The following is a 10,630-nucleotide window of genomic DNA, read 5'->3' on the forward strand; positions in this document are numbered from 1 at the left end:
TTTTTATGTTCAAAAAAGAAAAGAAAAACAAGACAAAACAAAACTTGTTAAACTGAATATTAGTTAAAACAACTACTCAAACCAATATTTTCATTATTATTCAAAAGAAAAGATTCACCCAAAAAAAAAAAAAAAAAAAAAAAAAATTATTGAAAAAAATAATTAAATAAAAAATAAATTGCTTTTAAAGAACAAAAAGCATATGTCTATTTTGTACATCTCTCATTTTTTCTTATATCTTTTTCCCTCTTTTGAGCATATTTGATGGTTAGATAGTAGAATTCTCAAATTCTTACTCATTGAAATATTAGGTAACTTTAAAAGTTTATAACTGCAAAATATTATGAATAAAATTGAGTTGGCTCATTGCATGAAGGAAAAAAACACATTAACAATTAACCATCACTTATTATTAAGACTTATAAATAACAAGACCTATAAACTTATAAATAACAAGACCTATAAACCTTGAGAGTATAACATAGCTTGTTTGGTATAAATGAGAATAAAATGTTGATGTGAATTGGCATAGTATTACTACATATAGAGGTCAGAACTAAAATAGAAACAAAGAAAATGCAAATGTGAAACTCAAAATAATAGAATCAAAGCAGAGAAAAAATAAATAAATAAATAAAATTATTGAAAAAAATAATTAAATAAAAAATAAATTGCTTTTAAAGAACAAAAAGCGTATGTCTATTTTGTACATCTCTCATTTTTTCTTATATCTTTTTCCCTCTTTTGAGCATATTTGATGGTTAGATAGTAGAATTCTCAAATTCTTACTCATTGAAATATTAGGTAACTTTAAAAGTTTATAACTGCAAAATATTATGAATAAAATTGAGTTGGCTCATTGCATGAAGGAAAAAAACACATTAACAATTAACCATCGCTTATTATTAAGACTTATAAATAACAAGACCTATAAACTTATAAATAACAAGACCTATAAACCTTGCCAGTATAACATAGTTTGTTTGGTAGAAATGAGAATAAAATGTTGATGTGAATTGGCATAGTATTACTACATATAGAGGTCAGAACTAAAATAGAAACAAAGAAAAACTAAAATAGAAACAAAGAAAATGCAGATGTGAAACTCAAAATAATAGAATCAAAGCAGAAAAAAATAAAATAAATAAATAAAAATAAAAATTAATTAATTAATTCATTCATTAATTCATTAATTAAAAAAATAAAAATAAAATAAAATAAAATGTGAAACTCAAAATAATAGAATCAAAGCAGAAAAAAAAAAGACAAATTAGTTAGAGGCACCTTACATCCAACTGCACTGCCCATACAAATCCAAGTTGTCTGGAGTTCTCCAATATTACCTTGATTACCTTGTTGAAGTGATAAAAGTTACACAGGAAAAAGGGTAAACTCCATTTGTATATAACAAGTGAAAAATCGTAACTGTCAAAGTCTGTCAAAGTCACTGATAAGAGTTATTGAACTCTTCTTAAGGACCTAAATATAGAATATTATCAGAAAATAATGAGCTTACATGGTAGCTCATAGCCTACTATATTGTATCTCTATATTGTACATTTATCCAGCTTTTATCCAGCTTGAGTTTTAGGGAAATAAAGATTTTTCTCCATTCTATTGTAAACCCAGTATGACCAATGTCAAAAGCTCTAGTTAAGATATCTATTGGATGGAGTACTCTGAAACAAGTTTTGCAAATGCAGAAAATTTGTTGCTGAGTAGTTTGGATGGAGTGTCATACTCAGCAATTTGTCCTGATTCAAAACAAATACAAAGTAAGTAAAAAATGAAATGTGTCCAAAAAAATAGTAACTGTAACAAAACACTAGAAAATAAACAACTTATAAATGTTATACCATCCTTTAATAGGAGAACCATATCACTCTCAATAACAGATGGAATCCGATGTGCTATAGTAATGACTGTGCAGGTAGAAAATTGGTGGCGAATTATTTGCTGAATAAACCCATCAGTTGCAGTGTCAACTGAGGCAGTTGCCTCGTCAAGGACCAGTATCCGACTTTGTTTTAGTAGTGCCCGTCCCAAACAGACAAGCTGGCATTGACCCACACTCCAGTTTCCTCCATTCTCAGACACTGTACAAGAGATCATTCCATTAAATTTGATTCTCAATTTTCATTCTAAAAGAAAGGGGTCTCTAGGACACCAAAAAATAAACAAAACATGAGCACTAAGATGGAAAGCAAATAGCAGAAATAGCTACTGTAAAAGGTTTTATTTTTCTCCTTCAGGACTTCCATTGAATGTGATAAAGACACACAGACCTGAGGAATCAAGTTTCTTTTCTTTTGCTCGTACAATCTCACCAAGTTGGCACTTGTCCAAAGCCTGAAAGCACAAGCAAAATCGAAGTAGATTCATAAAGAATAAACTTAGAGCAAGATCCTCAGGGGAAATATCTATATTCTTCAGGGCAAGAATAATTGGCGCTAAAATTGATACTAATGCTTATAGAATATGAAGCAGAACTAACCTCCCAAATCTCATCATCGGAGCAATCTTCGAGAGGATCCAAATTATTTCTTATAGTGCCTTCAAACATTGTTGGTTCTTGCGGAATAATGCTTAATTTGGATCTTAGGTCATGGAGGCCTATGGATGAGATATCGACTCCATCAATGACAATTCTGCCCGTTGTTGGTTCCACAATGCGAAAAATGGATTGAATAAGAGTAGATTTGCCACTTCCTGTCCGCCCCACAACTCCCACCTTCGTGCCTCCAGGGAAAGTGCATGTAAGGCCTTTCAAGACAAGCGGAAGATGTGGTCCATAACGCACCTGGTTGTATGGATCAAATTTATAGATGAACTGACATGCAAATTATTAGCATTGAATGCGTGAAAAAGAGTCTATTTGTATTGAGTTCTGACCTGCAAATCAGTTAGATCTATTGTTCCTCTAGATGGCCAGTTGGAGTTTGGTCTACAATTCTCTATAATCACTGGTGACTCACTGGGAATTCGTGAATACTGCATTATTCTCTCCGCTGAGATCATGTTGGTCTCCACATAACAAAGGCACCATATTACCCAGGCTTGTACCATGTTCAGACTTAGACTATATGTTACTGCCAACCCTGCAGTGCCTGTTAAGGTGCCATTTCATTTACTTTCATATTTCATTATAAAGAATATGTCTAGTCTGCTGAGATCAGTTTAGGAAAAATAATTGTAAGCCAAGATAGTGCTTCTGTACCTACTTGGGCTAATTACATCTTGAGGCAAGCGAATGAGGAACACCAAAAAGAATGCAAACACAAGATTTGACAGAAAATCCATCCGAATGCCAAGCCACTCATTGGCTCCAACATTGTGGAGACTAGGTCTCATATATATATCAATCAACTCGAGATTTCTTTCCATGAATCGAAATTCCTGGTCAAAACTTCTAATGGTGGCTGCTCCAGAGATTGATTCTCCAAAATGTTGTACGATTGGAGCTCTACAAACTGATGCCAGCCGAGCCAGTTCCCTAGCTGATGTTATGTAGTATTGCTGCATGCAAGGAAGGTCAGAGGAGTTACAAGAATTCTCTTATTACTATAAAAACCCAAAAGCATGGAAACAAAGATTTACAGATAAACTGTTGTCATGATAGAATCCTGGTGCAACTTTATCTATTTGATAACATCCTTTCAATCAGATTATGGGATCTACCTACAGCAAGCCTTGAAGTAGAAATCAAACTCTCTTATCGCCAATTTATGTTCCTCTGAGAAAATTAAAATTTGCAAGTTCGTACTTATTATTATTGAGAAATACAGAGAATACCTGATACCATATACAACTTGCACCCACTGGTATAAACACAATGAAGACCTGCCAAGCAATATGAGACATGACTGCAATGATCCCCAAAAGTTGTATAAATGCAAAAGCCAATTCTCCTAGTTGAGAAGGAATCAATGTGTCCATTGCACTCTGATCAGTTGATGCCTGCCAAGAAACAGAGAGCTTGTTACTGACCCACTAGAATCAAATGATTTCCTTCTCTCTCAGGAAAGGTATTAGCCTATTAAAACAATAAATGTCAACTGACCCGATTCAGTATTCGCCCAGATGGAGTTGCATCAAAGAAGGACATTGGTGCACGAAATATACACCTGTGCAGAGTGCTGAAAAGCTGATTAGCAGTTTTAAGTCCAACCAATGAAAGAAGCATAGACCTCACAAGAACACACAGGGAGCTGCTTAATGTCAAAGCAACATACACCAGAATGAAAAGGGACTTTCTCACAGGGGAACTCTCATTTTCTTTTGTAGAGGCTTCCGATGTCATCCAGAGGTTACTACATATTTGAAGTAGCTGACTTATTATTTGGGCCAGTAGTATTATAGGTATCAAAGTACCATTGTATGCAGCAGTAATGTAAGACCAGTATACCGACATGCTTACCCTGCCTCTCTCTCTTTCTTCTTCTTGTACAAGCTGTGAATTTTTATTCTCTTCATCCAATCTTTCTTTGTGGTTTTCTGGTTCAACCTCTTCCTCTACATCTATTGAGTTCTGAACACCGCGCTGCTCCAGTGTGTCACTGACAGTAACATTTTTCACTGCAGCTGTATTGCCAGGACATGAGTTTTCAACAAATCTCTCTGATGTGTACACTTCAGATTTCTCCATAGCAGAAATAGTTTTCAAAGCTTTTTGATGTGCACCAACTAATTCCACAAAATCTGTGCCTGATTGTAAGATGTCATCATATCTGCCAACCTGAGTAATTTCACCATCTCGCATTACCTGTGAAGAATATCATTTACATCAACAAAATATGGATCCCTTATCTCCTCCTCTCAATAAATGATCAAGAAACCCACTGTCCCTTTACCAATTACATTGAAAATTTTAATATCACTAGAACAGGATGAAAGAAATTCAAACCTACCATAATGGTGTCAGCAGAGGGTAAAAACTCCACTTGATGAGTTACATAGACTACAGTCTTTGAACCCAGCATACCAAGTATGCATTCCTATAACAAGCAAGTCCAATTTCTTAGATGTTTATGGACATGAATTTGCAGCGGCACAACCAGCAATGTATATTATCCAGACTGAACAATGAATTGCAGAGTGCTACTGTAGAGCTTCATCATTCCATCAAAACATTAAAACTAATTAATTCAGGAAACCTACAGTATGTAAAGGATAAGAGAAACATACTTGGAAAATATGTTTTCCGGTATGTGCATCCACAGCACTAAAAGGGTCATCAAAAATATAAATGTCTACATCTTGATATAAAGCACGGGCAATCTGTATTCTCTGTTTTTGTCCACCACTCAAATTTAACCCTCTTTCTCCAATGTCTGTCTCGTCCCCATAAGGAAAAAGTTCAAGATCTTTCTTCAATGCACAAGCATCAAGTACACTATTGTATCTAATAGTATCCATCTGCTTTCCAAAGAGAATAGCGTCTTTAATTTTCCCACTTTGTATCCAAGGAGACTGAGGGACATATGCTTTGGTACCACTTACGCTAACAGAGCCTGAAATTTTTGGTATTTCACCTAATATGCAGGATAAAAGGCTTGATTTTCCTGAACCGACAGTTCCACATACTGCAACCCTCATGCCTCTCTCTAGTTGGACATCTAAACCTCTTATAGTTGGACTAGAGGAATCGGGATTCCAAGAAAATATCCCTCCTTGGATTTGAATCGCGAAGTCTGTTGACTCCTTTGATACCTTTTCTACCCCATCGTGTTGCAGCTCTTCCTCCTGCAGAAAGGCCACAATGCGATCAATTGACACTTTAGTTTGAGCAATCTGAGGGATTAAGCCAGGAAGCATGCCGATAGCTCCCTGAAGTGTCCCATAAGTTGCGAGTGCAGAAAGAATTCTCCCTGCTGTCAAAGGCACTCCTATAAGCATACATGTACCAAAAGTTGCAACAATGATAACTATTGGTCCAACAGAGGAAACAGATGTTGTGATAGCTGATGCGTAAACACATTTTTGTAGCCAGCTATATTCTGCCTGCCTCAAAATTTCTAGTTTCCGAAGAAATCTTGTCTCCCAAGCCTGCAATTTTAAGATCCTCATAATTTTTAATGTCTCCGATGTGGCCTTCATCCTTTTGTCTTTTTCTTCCATTATTCTCTCCTGAAATTTTTCTTGCAATTTTGCAAGTGGGAAATTTGGCAACATAACTGCAAATGAGGCTGCCAACCCCGAAAATGCTGCCAAGCCCAACGTCTGATATAGAATAATGAAGGCCAGAACAAATTGAAGAGGGAAAATCCAAATACTATGCATATAGTAACAGAAACATGAAACATTCTGAACATCTACACTCATGTAGTTGATAATCTCTCCGCTTGTATGCTTCTGTCTTGACTGACTGGAAAGCAACAAGCCCTTCCTGTATATAATAGCTGTCAATGCTGCTCTAACCCGTAAAGTTAACTGATGTTGTTTGAAAAACCCTTGTCGCTGTGACAAAGACTCTAATACCTTTGCCACCAAAAAAGCACAAACTAGCGCATAGCCTTGACTTTCAAACTGTTTCTTTCCACCTAGAAATTGAACAAAGGCATTTATAAAACATGGACCTACATATGATGCACAAGTCTCCAGTGCTGCTAAGAATGCAGTCAAAAGTACTTCCTTCCGAAAAGATAGCAGTAAGGCTTTTGCTAATGAGCCTGTATCACCTTTGGCCTCTAGCTGAGCTCTGAATTTAGCGTATAATTGGCCTGTCCTGTCCTCCTCTGCAACTTGGGGTACATCATCAATATGCAAAGGGCTCTTATAACCAACAGCAAGCAAAGGACTCATCCAAGAAAATGACAGCCGACTGAGAAGGTTGGCTGTTGCATAAGTAGAGACTGCCTTAATGTTTACACATTTTTGGGGATTGTCTTTCAAGAGAGGTTCTAGAATGGTCTGTGAGGAGGACTCTACACCACTTCTGGCACAACAACTAGTATAACACAAGCAAGCCAAAATGAGAACAGCCATAATTTCAACAAAGATATCAACAGCAACGCTTCTTTGTTTTGTCAACCGTTGAATGTCGAGGACGATGAAGAAAGCCTGCAGAATGAATGATAGACTCCACCACAACTGCAATAAAAGTGGAAACTTCTGTTTACCTTCTTTTCTGAAGGAGCGATGAACATAAGCTGACATTGTAACCCAAGTCAGAGCCTGGACAATATACTCGCCCACATTTTCAAAACCTTCAGGCCTCTCCTTCAGCCACCAATACACAGGGCTCCATATCCCGAGAACGCTATAGCATATACACAGAAAAATGCAACCACCTAAAGCCAGCTTTTGCATAATCCCCAGTTTAAACTTACTCGAAAAGCTGTCAAATGGAACAGGAGGTGTAGGTGGCCGAGGTGTGCGGAATTTAAACCTTGTCCAACACAGTTCAAGGATGACAGAAACAAGAAAGAGCAAATTCAGCCCAATTGCAAGTGCATGTCGAAAGAACTGCCCTCCAAAAATAGCTCTAAGTCCCTCCCACCAAACTGTTTCACCCATTTCCAGCCAGAGGGTATTGTTATTCTTGTTTAGTGCCCCTATGGCTTCCATGACTGCAAACATATTATTTACTAACAATATCAACGAAGTGCCTTATGAGTATATCTATTTCAGTACCCACATGAAAAAGTGCCAACAGAGCTCTTGGTTACCATTACCATTTATAAATGCACATACACATTGGGCTTCATACAACAAGGATGTTGCAGTGCAAAAACCTTCTTGTTTACTGGATTAAATAATTCTAGAAGCAGCATAAACATAACTAGCACTGAGAAATGGTGAGATTGAATAACAGGGCAATAGCTGATACTTATATACTTGACATGCCTGGGTAGCTGGCTGCATGCGCTCTCCCTCTTTCATTCTGGTGGGCAAGATGCAAACATTTAAAAGGCCAGAGAAATCGGTATATCAAATGAATGCTTTGTTCAAATAATTATTTTATTTTAATTTTTAATAATATTATTATTTTAACCCAGGAATTGGTACCTGGGTCAGTATTATACTTAGCCCATTCTAACTATAACTACTATACATCAAATTTTGCCTTCACAGATTTGAGTTGCGAGTTAACTGAAATAACTAACATCAAATTTTGGCTTCACACAGGTTTGAGTTGCGAGTTAACTGAAATAACTAACTTTGCAACGGCGTAGGGTGAGCCTCTTAATCATCCATAAACGAACAATTAAAAGAACGGGGTATGGCGAGCCGGTTATTCGAGATATTAGGAAAAGATTACGCTATTATTTTCACTTGGCATTGTTACATGATTCAATTTTCTTCGGTGCCAGTTGACAACAAACTTAGGTTGCAGGTTTATTTTTTATTCACGGTTTTTTTAGTTTTATTGAATTTTTATTATTATTAGCAATTGCCCTAAAAGCGCAAATAAAAGTGGATAATATTACTAAATTGAAAAAAAAAATTGTTTTTATAATTAAATATATTAACATTATATATTAGAAAAATTAAAAACAATTGTAACTACATAGTTACAATTAAAAATATTAATGTAGTTGATAAAGTTTAAGATTTTATAAATATAACAAAAAAAATATTACAACATGAAGAATATCTTACTAATGTATATATTTACGTTACAGGATTATAGGTCAATTTTAACTTGAGAAAAAAATAAAAGAATTACACATCTTATTGTAAAATGAACCATTTTGCTAAATAAAATTTGCTTATATATTAATTACCCCATCTAATTAGAATTAAGAAAGAAAATAATTTACATAGGTTATAGCAAGCACTCCGAAGTGCAAACCCCCACCAAGAAGAGGGAGACTTTAAAAATGTGCCCTAAGACTAAGCAAATACTAAGCATATTCCCTTGATAATCAATTTAGGTCATTAATTAAAAAAATAAAAAGAAAAAATCAACAAATGCTTATGTTGAAATAAGAAACCTTTTGGCTAAAATATGCATTGACATTGTTATTAAGAAAAAGTAAAACACTTTAACCACATTAGGAAAAACCCTTAACAAAAATTAACTCTTAGAAAAGGTCCTCATTAGTTTTCAAAGAGAAGAGTAATGCCATACCTTTAGCAGGGACTAATAACACTCCATCTAGAACAAATCAAAACTTCATTTTAGATATAATTGGTAGCATATCCTTTGTGTATAAGTTGCATGGCCATAATCTCACTACATCTTCACTATCCAATTATGAGTTTCATAAATTTATAGATTTAGAAGTCATAAATAGCTTATGAATAGAAGTTAAGTAATTGGGAAATGAAGTCTATCAACTTTGGCAATAAACAAGAATTAAAGTGGGAATGAAACTTACTAACGAACAAAAAAAAACAATTATTATAAAATATTATTATTTTTTAAATATTAATTCTATTAAAATGAATTTTGCAGAGAGATTTCCAAATTACATAAAAAAAAATTAAAAAAATTAAAATAATTTATTTAAATTTTAATTACGACCTAACAAATCATTCTAATTAGGATCTTAATTTAACATTATCAGTGGCTGAAAAACGCGGAGGAAGCATCGTGAGGGACCCGGCGTGGGAATGGGTTGAGGACTTGCTGCTCGACTGGGATATGCTCGACATCAAGCCTTCGGCTGGGAAATACACATGGACCAATAAAAGAATCGGACCTGGCCACATCGCTGCAAGGTTAGATAGATATCTCGTCCAAAGCTCTTTTCTTCTTCTTGGTCTAGAAACTAGAATGCATATCCTTCCTTGCAGTGTTTCTGATCACCGCCCCATTAAACTCGAGCTGCTGGCTCATTTGGATCAAGGTCCCATTCCCTTCAAATTTAACACTCACTGGGTCAAGGAGCCGTCCTTCTTGCCTCTGATAAAAGAAACCTGGAAGCTCCCTGTCAAAGGCTCTGCATTCTTTGTCTGGGAAGAGAAACTTAGGAGAGTCAAAACTGCTTTAAAGTCCTAGGTAAAATCATTACCAAATCCTGTTGTGGAAAGGAAAATAATCCAGGAGCGTCTTGATTCGCATCACCTGGCATCGGAAAACGTTGAGATCACTAAAGAGTTAATTGACAAGGAGGCTAATCTTCAGCGCATGTTCCTTAAGGCTAGCTTGGCAGAGGAAGAGTTTTGGAGACAAAAATCCCGCAGTCTCTGGCTCAAGGCGGGAGATAGAAACTCTTCTTTCTTCCACAAGCAAGCTCAGGCCCGAAAATGCTTCAACTCCATCTCAGAAATCAAAGTTGAGACCACCATTCATAGAGACATCAGTTGCATAAAAAACGTTGCCTTCACTCACTTCAAAAATCTCTACCAGTGAGGATTTATCAAGGGAAGACATATTATGGACAACTTTGTCCTGGTCCAAGAGGCAATCCACTCCAGTATGGTCTGCAAAGAGAAAGGTATGGCGATCAAGCTAGATCTAGAAAGTGCCTTTGACAGAGTGAGACACAGTTTTCTATTCGAGGTCCTGCTCAAATTCGGGTTTGGCTCCAAATTTGTCAATTGGGTTAAGGCCTGTATCAGCGAGCCCTGGATAGCCCCTCTGGTGAATGGGAGGGCCTCAGATTTCTTCAAAGCCTCTCGTGGTTTGAGGCAAGGGTGTCCTTTATCCCCCCTGCTCTTTGTCCTTCAAGCTTCCGTCCTC

At 36.0% G+C, this 10,630-nt stretch overlaps 1 protein-coding gene across 2 annotated transcripts; it reads right to left on the reverse strand.

The window, feature by feature from the left end:
- Positions 1-1,404: 1,404 nt before the first annotated feature.
- On the reverse strand, positions 1,405-7,878 carry LOC149183306 (putative ABC transporter C family member 15). 2 transcript variants are annotated; one of them, XM_089417096.1, is made up of 10 exons: positions 5,185-7,878; positions 4,908-4,994; positions 4,061-4,762; positions 3,793-3,957; positions 3,222-3,516; positions 2,893-3,098; positions 2,495-2,800; positions 2,286-2,349; positions 1,857-2,096; positions 1,405-1,754 (listed from the first exon to the last, which is right to left on the reverse strand). In XM_089417096.1, the coding sequence occupies exons 1-10, from the start codon at positions 7,576-7,578 to the stop codon at positions 1,663-1,665; spliced, it is 4,551 nt and encodes a 1,516-aa protein (XP_089273222.1). In that variant the 5' UTR covers positions 7,579-7,878; the 3' UTR covers positions 1,405-1,662. The 2 variants fall into 2 exon arrangements, with proteins under 2 accessions (XP_089273222.1, XP_089273221.1); XM_089417095.1 differs by having other exon boundaries at positions 1,406-1,754; positions 2,893-3,107.
- Between the last annotated feature and the right edge of the window lie 2,752 nt (positions 7,879-10,630).

This window comes from Pinus tabuliformis, chromosome 3_2, assembly GCF_031772625.1.
Source record: "Pinus tabuliformis cultivar Carrire ecotype Pingquan chromosome 3_2, CPIR1, whole genome shotgun sequence".
NCBI lineage: Eukaryota > Viridiplantae > Streptophyta > Pinopsida > Pinales > Pinaceae > Pinus > Pinus tabuliformis.